This window comes from Macaca thibetana, chromosome 11 (genome assembly GCF_024542745.1).
Source record: "Macaca thibetana thibetana isolate TM-01 chromosome 11, ASM2454274v1, whole genome shotgun sequence".
NCBI classification, from domain to species: domain Eukaryota; kingdom Metazoa; phylum Chordata; class Mammalia; order Primates; family Cercopithecidae; genus Macaca; species Macaca thibetana.
In genome coordinates this window covers 113,439,116-113,462,786 of record NC_065588.1, presented here as the reverse complement: position 1 = coordinate 113,462,786, position 23,671 = coordinate 113,439,116, and the positions used below count along the sequence as shown (strand labels likewise).

The following is a 23,671-nucleotide window of genomic DNA, read 5'->3' as shown; positions in this document are numbered from 1 at the left end:
CCTGGGTGAAAGAGCAAGACCCCATCTCTATAAATAAATAAATAAATAATAGGCCGGGCGCAGTGGCTCACGCCTGTAATCCCAGCACTTTGGGAGGCTGAGGCAGGCGGATCACCTGAGGTCGGGAGTTCGGGACCAGCCTGGCCAACGTGGCGAAACCCTGTCTCTATTAAAAATGCAAGAATTAGCTGGGCGTGGTGTTGGGCACCTGTAATTCCAGCTACTCAGGAGACTGAGGTAGGAGAATTGCTTGTACCCAGGAGATGGAGGTTTCAGTGAGCCGAGATCACGCCACTACACTCCAGCCTGGGTGACAGAGCAAGAATCTGTCTCTAGATGGATAGAAGATAGATAGATAGATAGATAGATAGATAGATAGATAGATAGATAGATAGATAGAAAGAAAGAATTTGATATAACCCATGTGTATTAGTTTATTTCTTCCAAAAAGTGCAGACTTCAAGACAGGATTAAATGAGCAAGGATTTTTATTAGGGGAAACACTTGTGTGACATAAAGTGGAAAGGGATCAGATAGGGCTGGGAGAACCACCAGACCTCAAAACAAATCTAACGCCAGCCAAAGGAAAAGGAAGAAAGGTGGGATGAGAATGTTCTAGACTGCAGTGCAGTTTAAGGAAGGCCCAGCAGGGTTCTTGAGGAGTCCTGGAGACTCCTGTGCTTGGTCATTGGCAGGGAGCAGCCTGCGGGAAGGCAGGCCTGGCACCAACAGGGTGATGGATGTCCGTTTCAGGTAATGTCAGTTTCAAAGAGTTGAAAGGCCAGGGCTCTTTGTCCATTTTGCTCCTGCAGTTGCAGGCCAGTCAGGCTGGAGGTCTGAGAAGCACGATGTCAAGGATGCCATCGCCTATTAATAAGGCCAGAACAGGCCGGGCGCTGTGGCTTACGCCTATAATCCCAGCACTTTGGGAGGCCGAGGTGGGCAGATCACAAGGTCAGGAGATTGAGACCATCCTGGCTAACACGGTGAAACCCCGTCTCTACTAAAAATACAAAAAATTAGCTGGATGTGGTGGCAGGCGCCTGTAGTCCCAGCTACTCGGGAGGCTGAGGCAGGAGAATGGCGTGAACCCTGGGAGGCGGAGCTTGCAGTGAGCCAAGATCATGCCACTGCACTCCAGCCTGGGCAGCAGAGTGAGACTCCATCTCAAAAAAAAATAAAAAATAGATAAATAAATAAGGCCAGGACAGTCTTTAGAAACTGGGGAAAATCTTTGTTATACAGTGCACTGGCACGCTGGTCTCAGAAACTGAGCCTTCTGTTCCAGCAATCAGAGACTGCCTAGGGCATCTTCTGAGATTAAGGAAAAATAACTCCAGAGCTCCAGAGAGTTCCTCTGTTGCCTGGTTACAGCTGGGCTTTGCTGTCAACACGTCCCCAAACATGGTCCTCCACACACCCCAACCTGATTTTTCCGGGGCTGTCACTCACCGCCATGAACATGACCCAAGCTCTCCAAAGATGCATCTCCAGATTCTGCAACCAACAAATCACAGGTCTCCACCGAATGCTGCCACTCCCCGCGTGAGTCATGACTCCCTTCTATAGTGTGTCTCTCTTGACTTCAGGAGTGTGTAGTGACTAGAAACACAAATTCTGAAGACACACTGTCTAGAGCAAGGCTCAGTTTCACCCAGCATCACCACCTAGTAGCCATAGGACCTCTATCACCCTCAGTTTCTTCATATATAAAATGGGGAAACAGTAATACCTATTTCATAAGGTCCTCATGAGAATCAAAACAGCACAGAATAATTGCTATTCAAGTGTTAACTGTTATTGCTCTTTCTTTTTCTTTTCCTTCTCTTTGTCTTTTTCTTTCCTTCTCCTTCCTTCCTTCCTTCCTTCCTTCCTTGCTTTCTTCCTTTCTCTCTCTCTCTCTTTCTTTCTTTCTGTCAACAGGGTCTCACTCTGTCACCCAGGCTGGAGCACAGTGGTGTGATCCTAGCTCACTGCAGCCTCAAGCACCTGAACTCAAGCAGTCCTCCCACCTCAGCCTCCCAAGTAACTGGGGTACTGCAGACATCCACCACCACATCCAGCTAATTTTTCTTAAATTTTGTAGAGACAGGGTCTTACTATGTTTCCCAGGCTGGCCTTGAACTCCTAGTCTCAGGTGATTCTCTCTCCTCCGCCTCCCAAAGCACTGCGATTACCAGCATGAGCCACTACACCCGCCAACTGTTACTTTCACTTTGCCTTCTTCTTAGACCCCCTCAGGTCCTCATGGGAACTATGTAGCAGCTGGGTTCAAGCTTGTCTCTGTCGGTCTCCTTGGCACAGGGTTTGCAGGAGTATGAGGAATGGAAATGGGGCAAGAACCCCACCATCGTGGAGGTGCTGGAGGAGTTCCCATCCATCCAGATGCCGGCCACCCTGCTCCTGACCCAGCTGTCCCTGCTGCAGCCCCGCTACTATTCCATCAGCTCCTCCCCAGACATGTACCCTGATGAAGTGCACCTCACTGTGGCCATCGTTTCCTACCGCACTCGAGGTGGGCGGAGGCACTGGGAGAGCCTCCTCGGCTGCATTTTCCCCCGAGGGGCCTCTGGAGGGCTCCCTAAACCACTGCCTGCAGGCTAAATCCCAAATCCCTGGGAAGAGACACACCCCCAAGACCAGAAAACTGGGGGAAGAAGCAGCAGGTGAACTGTCCCCTGATGCAGAGCCAAGCCTGAGCAGAATTAGGAAAGAGGCAAGACGTGTATTTGCAATGGTGCCCCCTCATATCCCCAAAGCACCAGCTAGAACAAGCCACCACCACTCATTCCCTGGGAGAGCGCTCTGCTGTATCAGGCCCAGCTGGTTGCAAGTCAGATAACCCAAGCTCTGCCCTGTCTTTTTCCTCCTAGATAAAGCAATTAAAATGCACAGTGCCCGTCCCAGGAGTCCAGCAAGCCACCAAAAGCACCCTTCTATAGGGAAGGATTTGAATCCGAACCACCCCTACCCAATAGAACCCTGGGTGGTTGTATAGGCACGAAGTCACCCCAGCTGTACCGTTTCCTCTTGCTCTTCAGAGGAAGGGATCCTGGGGAGGAATTCCAAAGGATAAACTTGGCACTGGGCCTGTGAGCATTTTGCATTGGAGGGAGGAGGGGAGGCCGTGCTTCAGAGCAGTGGGTGGTCCTGACTGCCTTGGTTATTCTGCTAGATGGAGAAGGACCAATTCACCACGGCGTGTGCTCCTCCTGGCTCAACCGGATACAGGCTGACGAAGTGGTCCCCTGTTTCGTGAGAGGGTGAGTAATAAGTGGAGAAAAATGAGCAATCATCTCAAATCTGCATATTGATGTTGCAAGTTGAAGTAGGTGGACCGGTCTGAAAGGTTCTAGAGAGGTGACTGGGTGGCACACAATGGAGACCAATGTCCTGCGTCTCTCTTAATTGTTAAGGAAACAAGATCAGAGCAGCACAGCAAGCTAGGCAAGTCCTCTGGTCGACGTCAAGTCAATGCAACACACATTTCACTTGGGCGTGTACTGGGCTAGATGCTGGAGCTATCGGGGAGAACCCTGCAAATACAGTCTCCACCTTCGTGGACTGTATGGGCTAGTGGAAATTCTAGCCAAATTCTGCTGGTCACTCCCAATCAGTCCCAGTTTCCTGGCGATGGAAAAAATCCAATCACCCCCATTCATTGGCGCCTTTCCTCCCAAACTCAGCTTTAAAGGCTATAGCTGATCTTAGACCAGTTATAGTTAACCTGTTTTGTCGATCAATAACTTCTCTACCTGAACAGTGGCTTTAGCCAATCCTTATTCTCAACCACTGAGGTTAGAATGTTCACAATATGGTCCACGTGCCATTGAAAACGATCCAAATATCATTGACATCAGAGTCCTCTGGTGTTTCAAACATAGCGTCCTGAGCCCAGATGTACTGCATGGCCCAGGAATCTGCATCTTGAACATCCCCAGGTGATTCTTTTACACACTGAAGTCTGTGACTCCTTGATTTAAAGATTTCATTGTTGGTTAAACCGGTGGCTCTGGGCTGGGTGCAGTGGCTCACGCCCATAATCCCAGCGCTTTTGGAGGCCAAGGCAGGCAGATCACTTGAGGTCAGGAGTTTGAGACCAGCCTGGCCAACATGGCGAAACCCCATCTCTACTAAAATACAAAAAAAAAAAGGTAGCCGAGGGTGGTGGCAGGTGCCTGTAATCCCAGCTACTTGGGAGGCCGAGGCAGGAGAGTTGCTTGAACCCGGGAGTTGGAGGTTGCAGTGAGCCAAGATCACCACTGCACTCCAGCCTGGGTGACAGAGTGAGACTCCACCTCAGAAGAAAAAAAAAAGAAAGAAAAGAAAAAAGAAAAAAAAATGGTGGCTCTCAAACCAGGGTGATTTTTGCAGCGCCCCACCCCATCCCTGCCACCCAGGGACATTTGACAAAGTCTGAAGACATTTTGGGTTGTCACAACTCACGTGTACTCCTGGCACCTCGTGGCTGGAAGCCGGGGATGTTGCTCGATACCCTACAATGCACAGGACAGTGCCACGACCAAGGAGGTCCACCCCCAAGTCTCAATGGTGCCAGTGTAGAGATACTCTGGGTTGAATTTGCTGAGCCCAGCAGTGAGAAGAATTGGGGAATGGAAGAATAGCCAGACCCTGAGGACCCCCCATTTTGGAATTCCCTTAATCGGTGAGACTCCCACCCTGAAAAGGGGCACCTGGCCCCGGCTGAAGAGCCGTAAGTCTCATTGTATGTCTACCGAAGACAGCCACCTGGTCTACCTAAGATTCAGTTGTTCTTGATTGGATTTGACCTCTTCAAGACTTCTGACCCCCTCTTCCTTGCCCAGAGCACCCAGCTTCCACCTGCCCCGGAACCCCCAAGTCCCCTGCATCCTCGTTGGACCGGGCACCGGCATTGCACCTTTCCGAAGCTTCTGGCAACAGCGGCAATTTGATATCCAACACAAAGGTGGGTTACAGTCCAGCGGCTGCCTGGTTCCCACCCCCAGACCTGGGGAGGTCCAGCTGTGTCTCAGCAGCCCTAGAGAATAGTGAAGGTGTCACTCCATGGCGTCACTGCCTCAGAGAAGCCGGGGCGTGTAGCACCAGCCTGACCCACAGGTGAAGTTCATGGTGTAATCCAAACAGCCTGTCCCAGGGGCCTGAAATTCCAGGCCCAGAGGACATTTGTTAAGATGTGATCCCTTCAAAAAAAATAATCCAATAGCCTGGAAAAGGTAGGCGTTAGTCCTTATCAAATGGCTATGCTTTTGTAATTATTGCAAAGACTGTTATTCAAGAGCAAGTGCTGTGTGAAAGACACAGCAGATCAGCTTCGGCAGGAGAGAGAAAGAAACCCAAATTGTAGCATGCATTAAACAAGGATTTATTGAGCACCTAATAAGTGCCAAACACTCTTGGAGGTGTTGGAGCATAGCAGTGAACAAGACAGAAAAACAACTAAAACAGAAATGAAAACCTTTCCATTGATTCGAGGGATGATTACAAAAACAAATCAATCAATCAGTCAGTAAAACTTGCCCCCATGGAACTGTCATTGTAGTGGATAGCTAACATTTATAAAGTACTTGCCAGGTATCAGGCAGAGTTGTAATGTTTCACATTCATTTCTCAACAACAGTCCTGTTATATCCATTTTGCAAATAGGGAAGCAGAGGCTTAGAAAGTTGAGTACGTTGTGGCTGGATGTGGTGGTTCACACCTGTAATCCCAGCACTTTGGAAGGCCAAGGCAGGTGGATCACTTGAGGTCACGAGTTTGAGACCAGACTGGCCAACATGGTGAAACCCTGTCTCTACTAAAAATACAAAATTAGCCAGGCATGGTGGCCCACATCTGTAATCCAAGTTACTCAGGAAGCTGAGACGGGAGAATCACTTGAACCTGGGAGGCAGAGGTTGCAGTGAGCCAAGATAGTGCCATTGCACTCCAACTTGGGCAACAAGAGTGAAACTCTGCAGGTTTCACTCTGCAGGTTGCAGTGAGCCAAGATCACACCACTGCATTCCAGCCTGGGCGACATAGTGAGACTCCATCTTAATAATAATAGTAATAATAAAAAGAAAAAGGCCAGGCACAGTGGCTCACATTTATAATCCCAACACTTTGGGAGGCCAAGGTGGGCGGATCACGAGGTCAGGAGTTTGAGGCCAGCCTGGCCAACACAGTGAAACCCCGTCTCTACTAAAAATACAAAACTTAGCCGGGCATGGTTGCAGGCGCCTGTAATCCCAGCTACCCGGGAGGCTGAGGCAGGAGAATCGGTTGAACCCAGAAGGCGGAGGTTGCAGTGAGCCGAGATCGCGCCACTGCACTCCAGCCTGGGTGACAGAGCAAGACTCCACCTCAAAAAAACAAAAAAACAAAACAAAAAAAAGTTGACTAAGTTGTTCATCACAGAGCTGAGATTTCAATCCAGGCCATCTAGCTCCAAAGTCTGGGCATCAGGTGGGGGCTCCTGAGTAGTCAAGGAGCAGAAAGAAGGATTGAGACCTGGGAGGGAGGTCCACTAAAATTGAACACACGTCACCTCCTTCCTCAGTGTGTGCATGTGTGAGCATGTGAGCACCCACCTGCGTACATGTGTGTGCACGCATACATCTGCCTGCCCCAGTGTTTGTGAGCCTCTATCCGCATGGCGCACGCTAAGGTCTCAGTTCCCCATCCCTGGCACCTCAGCCACCCCACACATCAGGCAGAGAGCCATCGGTGACATAAGGTCTTCCCGGTCCCCAGGAATGAACCCCTGCCCCATGGTCCTGGTCTTCGGGTGCCGGCAATCCAAGATAGATCATATCTACAGGGAAGAGACCTTGCAGGCCAAGAACAAGGGGGTCTTCAGAGAGCTGTACACGGCTTACTCCCGGGAGCCAGACAAACCAAAGGTAACCCCCAGCAGCGCATCCCCCAGCCCAGCCCAACACATGTGCACACTGGTGCACACTCATGTGTGTACACACTTGTACATCCCACTCTCAGAAACCCCTCACCCTCACTCTTAAGCTTCCTGATTTCCCTTCTGTGAAGTTGCTCTGTACTTCAGAAAGCATGGGTAGGGAAAATATCTACGTAAAATATTTAACAGGCCGAGCACAGTGGCTCACGCCTGTAATCCCAACACTTTGAGAGGCCAAAGCGAGTGGATCACTTGAGGTCAGCAGTTCAAGACCAGCCTGGCCAACATGGTGAAGCCCTATCTCTACTAAAAATGCAAAAATTAGCCAGGCATGGTGGTGCATACCTGTAGTCCCAGCTACTTGGCGGGCTGAGGCAGGAGAATCACTTGAACCCAGGAGGCAGAGGTTGCAGTGAGCTGAGATCGTGGCACTGCACTCCAGTCTGGGCAACAAAGCAAGACTCCATCTCAAAAATATATATGTGATACAATAAAGTATTTAACAGCCTATATTATAAGATTCAACTTATATGTAATATCCAGAATAGGCAAATCCATAGAGACAGAGTAGATTAGTGGTTGCCAGGGGCTGAGGGAGGGGAGAGTGGGGAGTAACTGCAAATGGGTATAGGGTTTCCATCTGGGGTAAAGAAGAAAGTTCTGGAACCAGATAGTGATGATCCCATAACACTGAGAAGGGTACTTAATGCCACTGAGTCGTACACTTTAAAGTGGTTACAATGGTAAATGTTACATGACGTGTATTTTACTGTAATGAAAAATGTTGGGCCAGGCACCGTGACTCATGCCTGTAATCCCAGCACTTTGGGAGGCTGAGGTGGGAGGATCACTTGAGTCTGGGAGTTCAAGACCAGCCTGGGCAAGATGCTTAGACCCCGTCCCTACAAAAAAAAAAAAAAAAATTAAGTTAGCTGGGCATGGTGGCGTATGACTGTGGTCCCAGCTCCTTGGGAGGCTGAGGTACGAGGGCAGCTTGAGCCTGGGAGGTCAAGGCTTCAGTGAGCCGTGATCATGCCACTGCAACCCACCCTGGGCAACAGACCAAGACTGTCTCTAAACAATAAATAGTTAGAAATAAAAATTTAAAATATTTAAAAACAGAAATTTAAAAAAATAAATTTAGGCTGGGTGCGGTGGTTCACACCTTTAATCCCAGCACTTTGGGAGGCCAAGGCAGACAGATCGTTTGAGGTCAGGAGTTCGAGACCAGCCTGACCAACATGGTAACACCCCATCTCTAATAAAAATATAAAAATTAGCTGGGTGCAGTGGCGCATGCTTGTTAGTCCCAGCACTTTGGGAGGCTGAGGTGGGTGGATCACTTGAGGCCAGGAGTTTGAGACCAGCCTGGCCAACATGGTAAAACCCCATCTCTACAAAAAAAAAGAAAGAAAAAAGAAAAAACACAAAATTAGCCGGGTGTGGTGACGCTTGCCTGTAGTCCCAGCTTCTCAAGAGGCTGAGACAGGAGGAAGGCTTGAACCCGGGAGGCGGAGGTTGTAGTGAGCCGAGATCATGCCACTACACTCCAGCCTGGGCAACAAGTGAGACTCTGTCTTATAAATAAAATAAATAAATAAATAAATAAATAAATAGAAATTTAACAGTCCACGAGAGGCAATACTAGTCAGAATGGACATGGACCACAGTACTAAAGCTCCATTGGCTCTTGGGGAGGTCTGAGGGTCCCAGGGAAGGAGTCAGGACATTGCAGTGGGTTGGGGGGCACCCAGAGAGTCCGAGCAGTGTGGGTGGAAGTATGTCAGTCTTAAGAGTCACTACAGCCATGCCAGCATGTTCCAGCTGAATATCAGCTTCAGAGCAGGAGTTTCCTGGACAAATTAAAGATATCCTGAACCAATGAGCTCCCTGGAGCTGTACTAGACACCCCTTGTGCCCACCTCACACCCTCTCAGCCCACCTTTTCCTTCTGCTATTGCTACAGCAGCCGGCCCCTCACCTCACCCCCATCTCTTGCTATCGGCCCAGGGCTTCCCTGGCACTCTAACATAGGATGCCTGCAGTAACCAGCCGCACACCTGGACGTGTGCAGGTGTTAACACCCAGGGACCATTGGCCACCAGGAGAGAGGAGTGGGTAGTGAATGTTCCCCGTCTTTCCCCTCTGCAGCGGATGATTCTGGGAAGCAATCTATCCAGCTCCCTGGAGGGTCCTTAGCAGAGCTGAGCTCCAGTTGTCCAAAGAGGGTAGCAATGCATTCCTGCACCCTCCAATTGACTTTCCCGCCTTCCCTATCTCATTCTTCCCAGTCCCTTACTCTTGTTCCTTGGGATCAGCTCACAAAAGATCCTACCTGCCCACAAGCCCCTGAGTCAGTCTCTGCTTCCCAGGAGGACATGGGCTATGGCAGGCATGTTGTACAGCCCAGCCCCTTCTCACTGCCCTCTGCTCCTTGCAGAAGTACGTGCAGGACATCCTGCAGGAGCAGCTGGCGGAGTCTGTGTACCGAGCCCTGAAGGAGCAAGGGGGCCACATTTATGTCTGTGGGGACGTCACCATGGCCGCTGATGTCCTCAAAGCCATCCAGCGCATCATGACCCAGCAGGGGAAGCTCTCGGCAGAGGACGCCGGCGTGTTCATCAGTCGGATGAGGGTGCGTGACAGGCTGGCTTCCCAGGTCCCTTTTCCTATATCCACTCTCCTATCCCCTCTTTTTCATCCAACCTGTCTTGATGATTAGGGAGCCACGATGATATCCCTGCTCCCATTCACTACACTTACCACTGAGGGTAGAGGATATAGGTGGCCCCAAACAATGACAGAGAAAGTAGAAGGATGGCTGGGCATGTAGGCAGGTGTAGTAAATATGACTGGAGGCCATGTGTGAAAATAACGAGTGAATGGACCTCTGGTAACTAGACAGAAACCATTCTAACCTAACTTTTCCTGCCTCAGAAGCTGCAGCACTGCCCCGTGTAGTTGTACAGGTTGAGCACTGCACAAACAGATCCGAGGAGAGCTGTGGAGCCCTCTATATACTCAGTCTCTTTCGTGTGACCCTCAAGAGACACTTTTTTTTTTTTTTTTTTTTTTTTTGAGACGGAGTCTGGCTCTGTCGCCCGGGCTGGAGTGCAGTGGCCGGATCTCAGCTCACTGCAAGCTCCGCCCCCCGGGTTTACGCCATTCTCCTGCCTCAGCCTCCCGAGTAGCTGGGACTACAGGCGCCCGCCGCCTCGCCCGGCTAGTTTTTTGTATTTTTTAGTAGAGACGGGGTTTCACCGTGTTCACTTTTATAGATTCCCCAGGATTTTGCGGAAGGGAGTTAAAAACTCACCCCGGCTGGGCTCAGTGGCTCAAGCCTATAAACCCAGCCCTTTGAGAGGCCAAGGCAGGAGGATCACCTGAGGTCAAGACCAGCCTGACTAACACAGTGAAACCCTGTCTGTTGTAAAAATACAAAAATTAGCCAGGCGTGGTGGTGGGTACCTGTAGTCCCAGCTCGGGAGGCTGAGGAAGGAGAATCGCTTGAACCCAGGAAGTGGAAGTTGCAGTGAGCCAAGATCGCGCCATTGCACTCCAGCCTGGGTGACAAGAGTGAAACTCCATCTCAAAAAAAAAAAAAAAAAATGGCCAGGCGCAGTGGCTCACGCCTGTAATCTCAGCACTTTGGGAGGCCAAGGCAGGTGAATCATGAGGTCAAGAGATTGAGACCATCCTGGCCAACCAACATGGTGAAACCCCGTCTCTACTAAAAATACAGAAATTAGCTGGGCATAGTGGCGCATGCCTGTAGTCCCAGCTGCTCAGGAGGCTGAGGCAGGAGAATCGCTTGAACCCGGGAGGCGGAGGTTGCAGTGAGCCAAGATCGCGCCACTGCACTCCAGCCCAGGCAACAGAGCGAGACTCTGTCTCAAAAAAAAAAAAAAACAAAAAAAAACTCACCCCAACTGAAAATGAAAATGAACCCACTCTACAGATGGGTGACTTTCTTCAAAACTTTCAGGACCAGGGGAGGCTGGAACCTAGTGCACAACAGATTCTTCCTGGCTTGCCAGATGCACGCTCCCAGCCACTGCCCTTCCCCAGCATTGAGGTGCATTTTCCCCTTGTTTAATCCCCTTGCCCTTTGAGAATATTGACTGCCCGCCACAGGAGCTCCCATAACTTGGTAAATTTGCAGATGTCACAAGTCAGTCATTGCTTGGGCTGTTTCCTGGGACTCCAGGGTAGGTTCTTCCCTTTGCTTGCTTCTTTCTGGGCAATGCTGAGCAAAGATACTCATCTTCAGAGAAACTCATGCATGCCCAAGCAGTCTCCACTGTGGGCAGCTATGGGGAGTTCCGTGAGTGCTAAGCGGCCACTTGTTCCTTCCTCCCCTTTCTTCTGGTCTCATGGGCTATTTCACACTAAACCCAGCCTTGCCCAGACCTGAACTTGCAGGAACACGTTGGAGGGAGGAAAGCGGGGAATGGTGAGGTTTCCATTTGACCTCATCACTCCTTTTCACCTGAGAATCCACCAACCAGCTGCAGTGTTTCCAGATGGCAACCTAAATGTTCTTTGCCAACTGGGCTACATCCCAGAGAACAGTTTTGCTGAGCAGAGTCTTCGAGATCAAAGGTACCTCGGGGGCACTGGCTTCAGCCTCATCTCTTTGGGAACCATCTTCCTGAGGGATATTCCGTTCCAGGTGTCAGGCAAGTCTGTCCCTGCTCCAAGCCTTTATCTGGCATTTGAGAGCTGTTTTCTGGCTGTTTCTGTCTTCTAGGATGACAACCGGTACCACGAGGATATTTTCGGAGTCACCCTGCGAACGTATGAAGTGACCAACCGCCTTAGATCTGAGTCCATTGCCTTCATTGAAGAGAGCAAAAAAGACACCGATGAGTAAGCTGGCTCTATCCCTGGGTGAGGGGCAGGAAGAGCCCGCTCTTCTAGGTCCTACTGGGCAGGGATGTCTGGCTTTCCCACGGTAGAGTCCCCAAACAGCAACATCAGCACCATCTGGGAACGTGTTAAAAAATGCAGATTCCCAGGCCACCCCAGACCTGCTGGATGGGAAACTTAGGAGTTAGGATGCAGCAGTTTGCATTTTAACGAGTCCTCCAGGGGAACCCTGAGGCCCTGTCCAGTGTGGGAGGAAACCCCTGCTTTGGGTGCCGGCTTCTGTCTGGGGCACCCCCTAGTATAATGATGGCTCCTAGCTCTGGGAAGTTGCTTTTTTTTTTTTTTTTTTGACGGAGTCTTGCTCTGTAGTCCAGGCTGGAGTGCAGTGACACAGTCTCAGCTCACTGCATCCTCAACTTCCTAGGCTCAAGCGATTCTGGTGCCTCAGCCTCCCAAGTAGCTAGGACTACAGGCGTGCACCACCACGCCCAGCTAAGTTTTGTATTTTTAGTAGAGACAGGGTGACACCATGTTGGCCAGGCTGGTCTCAAACTCCTGACCTCAAGTGATCTGCCCGCCCCAGCCTCCCAAAGTGCTGGAATTATAGGTGTGAGCCGCCGCGCCTGGCCGGATCTGTGACATTTCTACCAGAAGTATCTTTCTTGTTTGTTTTTCACCTACTGGGGTTTAGCATCAGATTTAGGGCAAGGGTTTCTTCTACAAAAGTGTTTGAACACTCCTCATTTAGGAAAGTTGGGAGAAGAATGGGATCACCCCTGGCGCTGGGTGGAGGTCTGGAGTTCAGTTTTTCTGGAGAGTGGGGAGAAGAATGGGATCGCCCTGGACCTGGGTGGGGGTCTGGAGTTCAGTTTTTGTGTCCTTTCCCGCGGCTCCCTCACCCCCTAAATGGCTGGGGGCTTTCTCATCAACACAAATTACACTTCATATGATTTTGAGAATTTCACTGAACCTCTAGAAACTGCTGGAAACAGGCTGAGGCACCAGGAGACTGGGACTGGGTCTCATGATTTAAACCTTACCTGAATTCCGTGGCACAGCAACCTTGATCGTCATTTCATTTCCCAAAGCTCCCTGCCCCAGTCCCGCCATAAAACCCCTGGAAACCACCCGTGTCTGCCCTTTACTTTAAATTGGGTGGGGACTCAGCTGTCTTCTTTTTTCAGCAGCACAAGGCATACACTCATTTCTTGAATTTGGCATCTTCCTTGTTTTCTGCTTACAATGACACAGCAGTCTCAAAAACATACTGTTGTGACCAGTAGACTCATATCATTGCCTTTAAGATCACAAGTCCCTGGGTTGTCAAAAGCATTTAAGGCCAGGTGTGGTGGTTCACACCTATAATCCTAGCACTTTGGGAAGCTGAGGTGGGTGAATTGCTTTAGCCCAGGAGTTCAAGATCAGCCTGGGCAATGTAGGGAGACCCTGTCTCTACAAATAATTTAAAAATTAGCAGGGCATGGTGGCACACGCCTGTGGTCCCAGCTACTTGGGAGGCTGAAGCAGGAAGATGGCCTGATCGCAGGGAGGTCGAGGCTGCAGTGAGCCATGATGGCACCACTGCACCCCAGCCTAGGCAACAGAGCAGGACCCTGTCTCAAGAGAAAAAACAAACAAACTAACCCTTTTGCCAGACCCAGTGTCTCACACCTGTAATCCCAGCACTTTGGAAAGCCAAGATGGGTGGCTCACTTGAGCCTAGGAGTTCAAGACCAGCCTGGGCAACATGGCAAAACCCTGTCTCTACTAAAAACACAAAAATTAGCCAGGCATGGTAGCATGTGCCTATAATCCCAGCTACTCAGGAGGCTGAGGCACAAGAATCGCTTGAACCCAGGAGGCGGAGGTTGTAACCAGCCGAGATCGCGTCACTGCACTTCAGCCTGGGTGACAGAGTGAGACTCAGTCTCAAAAAAAAAAAGTCCGTTGAAATGCTGCTCTTCCTGGCCAGTTGTATTTGTGAGCATTCATTCATTCACTTATTCATTTTTTCTTTCTTTCTTTCAAAACAAGCCCCTGCTAGGTGCCAGGTCCTGTCCAAGACACTAGGGCTACAGATTAAATGAAAGAGATGGGCCAGGTGCAGTGGCTCATGCCTGTAATCCCAGCACTTTGGGAGCCTGAGGCGGGCAGATCTCCTGAGGTCAGGAGTTCGAGACCAGCCTGGCCAACATGGTGAAACTCCATCTCTACTAAAAATACAAAAATTAGCCTGGCATGGTGGGCGCCTATAATCCCAGCTACTTGGGAGGCTAAAGCAGGAGAATCACTTGAACCGTGCTGGGATTTCAGTGAGAGGTGGAGGTTGCAGTGAGCCGGGATCGCGCCACTGCACTCCAGCCTGGGTGACAGAGCAAAAGTCCGTCTCAAAAGAAAAAAGAAAGAAAGAGACGAAGCCCCTGAGCCCAGAGCATGGGCGATTTTCTCTGGGACACTCAGAGGAAACACAGCAGCCTCGCACTAACTGCCCCCGACTTCTCCTTCCACAGGGTTTTCAGCTCCTAACTGGACCCTCTTGCCCAGCCGGCTGCAAGTTTTGTAAGCGCGGACAGACACTGCTGAACCTTCCCTCTGGGACCCTGCGTGGCCCTCGCTCTGCCTCCTGTCCTTGTCGCTGTGCCCTGGTTTCCCTCCTCGGGGTTCTCGCCCCTCAGTGGTTTCCTCGGCCCTCCTGGGTTTCCTCCTTGAGTTTTCCTGCTGCGATGCAATGCTTTTCTAATCTGCAGTGGCTCTTACAAAACTCTGTTCCCGCCCCCTCTCTTGCTGACAAGGGCAGCTCACGGGTGCATGAAACCACTGGAACATGGCCGTCGCTGTGGGGTTTTTTTTTCTCTGGGGTTCCCCTGGAAAGGCTGCAGGAACTAGGCACAAGCTCTCTGAGCCAGTCCCTCAGCCGCTGAAGTCCCCTTCTTTTTTATGATGACATTTTGGTGGTGCGTGTGTATATGCGTGTGTGATGGGCCGGGTCTCTGTCCATCTCCTTCCCTGCACAAGTGTGTCGATCTTAGATCGCCACTGCTTTCATTGAAGACCCTCGATGCCAAGAAACATGTCCCTGGCCCATATTAATCCCACATGCGTCCATAATTAAGGGTCCACGCCCATGTACCTGAAACATTTGGAAGCCCCGTAATTGTTCTAGTTAGAAAGGGTTCAGGGCATGGGGAGAGGATGGGAAATTGATTAAGGGGGCTATCTCCCAATGAAAGAGGCATTCCCAGAATCTGATGCATTTAGATTCCGATACCACTGAGCAGAGCCCTCATGTGACATGAACCCATCCAATGGGATTGGGCAAATCCCCTCTCCAAACCCAGCCATCCCAACCAGAATCACTTAACTTGTCCACGTCCATTGAGTCCCCCCTTCCAGCAATACCAAGGGGTCCGGAAGTTACGTTGTTCAAAGAAGTCCGGTGGCAATAAGGATCTTCCACTTTGCCACCAGGTGACTTTGGATGGGTCCTTTGTCCTCAGTTTTTCCTAGTCATAATGTCATATGAACCTAAAGAATATGAATGGATTAAATGTTAAAGCTTTGGTGCCTGGAAACAATATCAAGTAACAATATGATTGTTATTTTTTTATTCCCCCAAAGGGGGCTTGCTGCTTCACCCTTGGGGATGAAATGATGGGAGCTCGTTAAAGTGGATGAGGTTGGAAAGAGTTGCCACAATGAGGTCCCACGTGGCTTCTTCAATAGGAACCACAACTCAGGGTGGGAAGAACTTGGCCCTCAGGCTTGTTGCCCTCTACAGTTGATCTCCAAAGTTTTAAACCTGTTAAAGTAATTTTGACAAATAAATTACCCTCAACTCAGATCAAAAATGGGCAGCCAAGTCTTTGGCAGGAATTGGGGCCCGCGCAATTTCTCCCTAAGAGGCAATCTGTTGAATTTACTCTCTCAAAGTAAATGGTGGGAAGGGATCCCTTTTTATACTTTTTTAAGTACTACAAATTAATGTCAGGCAGTTCCCAGAAAGAAACAAGAAATCCTAGTGGCCCCCCAGACTGCAGGGTCCCCAAGGATGGAAAGGGAATGTTCTGCTGGTTCTACCCTGTTTGTTGTGTCTTGCCATACAGAAAAACCACATTTCTTTTATATGCTGTGCGTGGGCATATCTTGGTGTTCAGTTTGGGCGCCTGCTAAAGAGGAAGTGCACTGGCCCTCTTTGAAAGGCCTTTACAATGAGGGCACCAAGACCCCAAAGGACCCAGGCCAGGAGACTGTTAAAGTGAAAAGGCAATCTATGTCTCACCTTGCTCTACCATCCCTGGCAGCCCTCACCAGTGCCCCGTTACTGCCATGTGGAGCTTGACTTCATGCCAGCTATAATCTCCCCTGCCTTCCTTTAATCACAATTTCCCCTGCTCAGTCTTCCACAGATGTAAAGAACAAAGACTTAGCATCCCACACTCTCTCTCCATCCCCTTCCCTGCACAAGTGTGTCGATCTTAGATGGCCATTGCTTTTGTTGAAGACCCTCGATGCCAAGAAACATGTCCCTGGCCTGTATTAAGCCCACACGTGTCCATAATTAAGGGTCCACGCCCATGTACCTGAAACATTTGGAAGCCCCGTAATTGTTCTAGTTAGAAAGGGTTCAGGGCATGGGGAGAGGATGGGAAATTGATTAAGGGGGCTATCTCCCAATGAAAGGGGCAGTCCCAGAATTTGATGCATTTAGATTCCCCTTCTATCCTGAAGGGAAGCCCATTCTAAACTCCTTTCCTGCAAACACAGTTCCAGCTCCTAGTAGCTTTTCTCCAGAAGGCTTTCTTTCCAATCCTTTATACCTTTGGAGACGCCTCCCCAGTTCCCCAGGGAAGGAAACTGCTGTGTCCAACCCCCATCAAAGAGAAATTGATCAGTGCTTCCCACTCCAAGTCAAGCTTTATGCAGGAATGCTTTTCCATCAGGGAATAAATACTTAGAAGAGCTTACGATGTGCCAGGCACGTCCTTTCTGCATGTCCCTACCCTTTTAGTAGCAGACAGATGGAAACATTGTCTCATTTTGTCAAGGAGTCCAAAGAAATGATTATATAACCAGGATTCATCCTTCTTCTCCAGAAAGATTTTTTTTTGTAAGTAAACACCTTTCAATCCCCAACACAAGCTGCTTCAAAACTCCAGGCTAGAAGGCAGGAGGGCGATCTGATGTGTTTCTTTCATTTGCCAGAATTCCTGATACCAAAAGCCTCTCTCTGTTGAGTAACCTATCAAGGACCAGAGTGGAGTCCAGATTTAGAGTTTAGCTCAGATCCAGGATGGGGAAATACTGCCCTCTTGTGGTGACTTTTCATCCAGGCCTTGTAGCCAACCGTAAGTGCAAAATAGAATTAACCAATGGGTGGGCAAAATAGGGTTGACGGGGTATTTGGGGGTTGTTCGGGTTATGGCCCATTTATTTCCCTCTTCCCCCTGAATTGGCCTGTAGCAGCTCCAACCCCATTTCACAAAAGTGAGTTTGGCCAAGAGGAATGAGACGTCTCCTGAAATAGGAACGCTGGATCATGCTTACCTACCATCACTATGAATCCAGTTCCCGCACCTTGTGTCGTGAAAGAGCAGAGAGATGACAGTTAAACTCCTTGGGAGGAGAGAGAGCTTCCTTTGGTTTCCCTGGAGTGAGACAGCCAGGTGGCTTTCTTTTGCCCGGGGATGCTTCAGACCCATCAAAATGGAATTTTGGGAGCCGACCTGAGTGCAAATCCTAATTCTGCCCCTGTTGGTGCAGATGGCTGTGGGCGGCTCACTTGACCTTTTAGAGTCTATCTACCCACCTGTATAACAAGGTGGATTGAATGAGACAATGCCCACGAAATGCCCAGTTACAGTACCTGGTTCAAAACTTACTGCATTTTAATTTTTCACTTAACTTATAACATGTCTTGCTTCTCCAGTGTGTGGAAGGCACCAGAGAGTATGCAGAGATAAGGAAAACACAGTTCCTCTCATGCAAAAGGTTAGAATCTTTTTTTTTCTTTTTCCTAGACAAGAAAAGCTCTGTCACCCAGGCTGGACTACAGTGGTGCGATCTCAGCTCACTGCATCCTCTGCCTCCCCCAGTTCAAGCGATTCTCCTGCCTCGGCCTCCTGAGTAGCTGGGACTACAGGTGCCTGCCACCATGCCCAGCTAATTTTTGTATTTTTAGGAGAGTCAGGGTTTCACCATGTTGGTCTTGCTGGTCTTGAATTCCTGACCTCAAATGATCCACGCACCTCAGCCTCCCAAAGTGTTGGGATTACAGGAATGAGCCACCACGCCCAGCCAAAGGTTATAATCTGATGGAGAGAACACCGGTCTTGGAACTGACATAAATTTCTGAGGTTTGAGAAATGGGTGGGATTTTACTGGTAGCTTCTGGAAGGTAAGAGTTGGTCAGGAATTGGGAAGAGAGGAAAGGCACGGACAGGGAGCATGTAAGATAAATTGGGGCTGGCTTTGGAAGGCTGAGGAGGGCGAGAAAAGGTGGGCTGGGACCAGACCGTGGGGAGAGGTGAGTGGCATGACAAGAAATTTAGACTTTATTCAGAAGGCAACAGGGAGTCCCTAAGAGTGTTTTTTTTAAAAGGGGACATTATGGCAATTTGAGTTATGCTTGGAAAAGAAAGTTCTGGCCACAGTATAGAGCATGGCCCGTTGAGCTGTTGGGGGGTTATTGCTGCAACCAAGGCTTGAGTGAGGGAAGAGGCAGATGTAGTGATAAAGAGACTCCACGAACTGAATCAGCGTACCTGGCGCCCCATCTGCTATAGAGGGTGAGAACAAAAGAGAAATTAAAACATCTTGCAGGCTGGGCACAGTAGCTCGTGTCTGTAATCCCAGCACTTTGGGAGGCCAAGGTGGGTGTATCAGTTGAGGTCAGGAATTGGAGACCAGTCAGTCAGTTAGTAGAAACCCTGACTCTACCAAGAAAATACAAAAAATTAGCCGGGCATGGTGGCACGCGCCTGTAGTCTCAGCTACCTGGAAGGCTGAGGCAGGTGGATCACTTGAGCCGGGGAAGTGGAGGCTGAAGTAAGCCAAGATTGTACCACTGCACTCCAGCCTGGGTGACAGAGCAAGACTCCATCTCAAAATAAAATAAAGTAAAACAAAACATCTTACCGCTAGCTGAGAGAGAGGTCTCCAAAGAGCAGGCTCAGGCAAACGAGTTTTCAGAGCTGATGTGATAGCTTCTCTGGAGTCGACAGGGTGAATCCTTCCCAAGTCCAGCCATGCCCAGATGCCCGGAGGGAAAACTGACCCCCAGCCAGTAGACATCGGTTAAGAACACGGAATCTTCTGACCAAACACGCTTTCAGCAGCTGCCTGCTCTGGACTTTGAAAGAGGTCAGGTTTTACCCTAAGCTCAAAACAAGTGAGAGTTGTCCTGACCTAGCTCATGGGACAAATGGTTCTGACAGGATGGGCAGGCCAGATGCCTGAGCCCCTCCCCTCCTACAGCACCAGTGCCTCATGCAGCCTTTTCATTCATGCCATTAGGAAATCCATGGACTTCTAGTCTGTGTTTTAAGCCAGCCATGTTTCCTTGTATATTTCCCTACCCGCTGCCCCAGATACCCAGCATACTGCTATGGCTACCGTGTCCTCAAAGCCTTCTGTCTGTATCAGGAAGGTAGTCTGAGACTGCCAGGAAGCAACAAGGAGAGAGAAACACTAACTAGTCTTCCTTTATAACCCATTCATACTCTCTGGCTGTCCCCAAACTTCATAAAGTCTCCTGCATCCAAATGTCCTCTTTGGCTCAAAAAGTAGGCCAGGCATGGTGGTTCATGCCTGTAATAGCACTTTGGGAGACTGAGGTGGGAGGATTACTTGAGGCCAGGAGTTTGAGACCGGCTTGGGCAATGTAGTAAAATCTCATCTCTACAAAAAAATAAAATAAAATTAGTTGGGCATGGTGGCATGCTTCTGTGGTCCCAGCTACTTGGGAGGCTGAGGCAGGAGGATCACTGGATCCCAGGAGTTCAAGGCGACAGTGAGCTAGGATGGCATCACTGCACTCCAGCCTGGGTGACAGAGCGAGACCATGTCTCTAAAAAAACATCAAACTGAAAGACCAGGTGCTGAGATTGAAGAAACACAGGTCTGAGGGTCTGAGGGTCTGAGGGAAGGGGCCTGCCTCCCAGGGAGTCAACACAGATGTTCCCCATGAACAGGGATTTCACCTTTGGAAGCCAACCTGGCCTGGCCTCTGCCCTTTATCTCACACCCCCTATCCTTGGCCCACTGCCAGTCCCTGCCTTGTGGCAAAAGAACCCCAAAAGAAAAGCTGCCTTCTCCAAATGTGAGGACCCAGGTACACTTTCACCCATGGAAAGCAGTGTCTGTTGCGAGTCTGTTTCCTATTAATACTTATCAAAGCCACGTGCGAGGGAGGTGGTCAGGTGTCAATATGCCTTAGTATGTATCTATGAGTTTGTTTTGTTCTGGAATATCTGAACAGTTCTGATCAAGTGGGGTTATGCCTGTCTGGTCCAAAACACAGTCCGTTATTAATGAGATGGCCCTGGCAGGCAGGAACAAATCTGCCTCCATGCACTGCTTCCTATAGTCTTTTAGAAAATGACTCCAGGACATCCAAGTGCCCAGATTTGACTCTTAAGTTCTAGGAGGCTCTTGCACGGGGTCTGTCAACCTCGGCACTATTGGCATTTGGGGCTGGATAATTCTTTATTGTGGGGGCCGTCTTGGGCACCGTAGGAAGCTGAGCAACATTCCTGGCCTCCATCCACTAGACACCTGTAGCAGTGTCCTGCCAATGGTAACAATCAAATATGTCATCAGACATTGCCCAACGTCCCCGGGGACAACACCCCTCTCTGGGACTTCAGGGTCAAGAGAATCTCTGCTGGCTACCCCAGGACTTCTCAGTATAGATTTCCTGGAGCAAGCAGCAGAAGCTTTGCCTGGCCCAGTGGTTGTTGCCATTATCTCCTGCCAAAGTGGGATTTGAGGAGATCTGGGGGAGGGGGCACAGGGAGGGCAGTATGCTTTCAAAAACCCCTCCCAGGCCGGGTGTGGTGGCTCATGCCTGTCATCCCAGCACTTTGGGAGGCCGAGGCTGGCAGATCACTTGAGGCCGGGAGTTAGAGACCAACCTGGCTAACATGGCAAAACCCCATCTCTACTAAAAATACAAAAATCAGCCTGGCATGGTGGCGGGCAACTGTAATCCCAGCTACTCGGGAGGCTGAGGCAGGAGAATTACTTGAACCCAGGAGGCGGAGGCTGCAGTGAGCCAAGATGGTGCCACCTCACTCCAGCTTGCTGACAGAATGAGACCCTATGGAAAAAAAAAAAATAAATAAGCCCTCTTATGCCAGGACAGAGGATGACAGCCCATTTCGATAATACACTATGTCCTTGGTGTTGGTTCTGATTAAGACCCACTGAGATCCAGTGCTCTCGACTCGGTCTCAGTTCCCTCCCACGTCCTGTGCTCTGCCGCCACTGTTTTCATTGTTGTGTTCTCGTTGTGATTGTTAAGACTCACACTCCTGGCTCAGCAGTGGTTTTCCAGAAGGCCCAAAGAGTGGTGCCGGGCACCCCACATCATAGTGTCCGTTCCGGGCTTGGGAAACTGGGGAGATGGGCAGACCTGGTCACATCTCAACACACACAAACACACACACACACACACACGCTGTCAGAAACTCGGCCTTCCCCCCTACCTCTGAGCTCTCGATGCTGCTAATCTCTGCCAAGTGTCCCTGTGCTCCAGCACCTTCCTTGAAGGCCTGACGCCCACCCCACGCTCTTTGCGAGGTTGTCCAGGCTGTGTTCGTCGCATGCTTTTCTTCTGTATAGTTCTCATCTTCCAATTTTATGGGTTCAACAAAAGCCTATTATGCTTGTTTGCATTATGGTTACAATATTAAAAAGTGGATTCAACTTGGCTGGCTGCTGTCTTCTCTTGGATTTGCTTGGAGTTTCTCACACCTTGGCCTGGGGTCCTGGGTTGGGTACCCCAGAAGCCTGCTCTGAGATGGAGTTGTCAGGAGGCTGACAAGGGAGTGCTCTTGGGGAGGAGAGGGGAGAGGGGAAGGGGAGAAGGGAGGAGAAGGAACTGGAGAAGAAAAGAGAGGAAGAGAAGGGAGGGGAGGGAGTGGGAGGGGAGGGGAAGGGAGGAGAGAGGACGGGAGGGGAAGAGATGGAAGGAGAGGAGAGAAGAGGGGAGAGAGGAAGGAACAGGGGAGAGGGAGAAGACAGACCAGGGAAGGAGCAGGAGGGGGAGGGGAGGGAGGGAAAAGAAGGGAAGAGGAGGGAGGGTAGAGGAGGGGAGGAGAGGGAGAGAAAAGAGGAGGAGGAGAGGGAGCAGAGAGGAGGGAAAGAAAAAAGAGGAAAAGGGGGAGGGGAGAAGAAAGCTAAGGGAAGAAGAGAGAAGGGAGGGAAAGGAGGAGGCAGAAGGGAAGGGCAGGGGGAGAGGAGGAGAGGGGAGGAGGCCTCCCTGGTCAGAGGCAAAGCTGAGCTGCCATAAATCTCAACAGAAACTTCAGCCAGCCCTGCAGGGCATTCTAAAGGTGACCTTTCAGAGGTGTCCCGATTTGGGACTGGAAGGCGGGACTTTAGACCCCTACATCAGTCCGTCTTGAGTCAGGCAACTGTCACCAGCAGAAGCCACACCCAAGGGGCTGAAGGCTGAGGGTGCTGCCAGCAGCCAGCGGACTGTTCCTGATTCCGGATGCAGATCTGGGTGGCGCAGCTGAGCATCCTCTCTGCCCTCCTTCCCAACACCCCCTTTCCTCCAGCACAGCTGCTCCGTAGCCAGGACCCCAGAGAAACAGGTGGACCTGGACCCTCAGCCGTCTTCCATTTAGGGCCGTCCTCCCTGAGGACCCTAAACCCTAATTCCTGGCTGGTTTCAGGCCCAGTTCCAAAAGAGACCTCAAAAGCGGTAAAAGAATAGATGAAGAGGCTGGACGCAGTGGCTCAAGCCTGTAATCTCAGCACTTTGGGAGGCTGAGGCGGGCAGATCACCTGAGGTCAGGAGTTTGAGACCAGCCTGGCCAACATGGCGAAACGCTGTCTCTACTAAAAATACAAAAATTAGCCGGACGTGGTGGTGCATGCCTGTAGTCCCAGCAACTCAGGACACCAAGAGGTAGGAGAATCATTTGAACCTGGGAGGCAGAGGATGCGGTGAGCCGAGACCACAGCATTGCACTCCAGCCTGGGCAACAAGAGAGAAACTCCGTCTCAGAAAAAAAAAAAAAAAAAAAAAGAACAGATGAAGAAGCGCTGATGTCAAATGCCTAACAGATTTGTGACCATAAAGGAATAAACTGGTGGTTGGGTTTGATGCAGGGGGATGAGGCTTCATCATGCCCTTCCAGACATGGCCATTTGGATGCCGTGACTAGACATTTCAGCTTTTTTTTTTTTTTTTTTTTTTTTTTTTTTTTGCCGGACTCTCACTCCATCGCCGTCGCTCAGGCTGGAGTGCATGGCACAATTTCAACTCACTACAACATCCATCCCAGTTTCAAACGATTCTCCTGACTCAGCCTCACAAGTATCTGGGATTACAGGCATCGGCCACGACACCTGGCTAATTTTTTTGGATTTTTAGTAGAGACAGGGTTTCACCATGTTGGCCAGGCTGGTCTCGAATTCCTAACCTCAGGTGATCTGCCCGCCTCGCCCTCCCAAAGTGCTGGGATTATAGGCGTGAGCCACTGCGCCCAGCCGACATTCAGCTTTTTTTAAATTACCAAGTAGCTTACTCAACTCATTGCCCACCCTACCCGCACACATATATCACTCCTGACTCCTCCATCCCATCCCTGAGCCTCATGCCTAAGTTCAAGTATGGGATGAAGATCAGACACAGAGCAGGAGTCAGGGAACTCCATGCCCCACTTACTGTCCTACAAC

At 50.1% G+C, this 23,671-nt stretch overlaps 2 protein-coding genes across 3 annotated transcripts in view; both read left to right on the top strand.

Moving 5' to 3' along the window:
- NOS1 (nitric oxide synthase 1) overlaps positions 1–21,693 on the top strand; it is a 232,423-nt gene extending 210,730 nt beyond the window's left edge. For both annotated transcript variants that reach the window (XM_050747840.1, XM_050747841.1), the window contains 7 exons: positions 2,305–2,515; positions 3,176–3,263; positions 4,827–4,948; positions 6,736–6,884; positions 9,336–9,530; positions 11,646–11,764; positions 14,275–21,693. In XM_050747840.1, the coding sequence (XP_050603797.1) occupies positions 2,305–2,515; positions 3,176–3,263; positions 4,827–4,948; positions 6,736–6,884; positions 9,336–9,530; positions 11,646–11,764; positions 14,275–14,290 (900 nt within the window). In that variant the 3' untranslated portion in view covers positions 14,291–21,693. The remainder of the gene's footprint in view (positions 1–2,304; positions 2,516–3,175; positions 3,264–4,826; positions 4,949–6,735; positions 6,885–9,335; positions 9,531–11,645; positions 11,765–14,274) is intronic.
- Positions 1–23,671, top strand: part of FBXO21 (F-box protein 21) — a 189,565-nt gene that overhangs the window by 100,242 nt on the left and 65,652 nt on the right. The window lies entirely within an intron of this gene.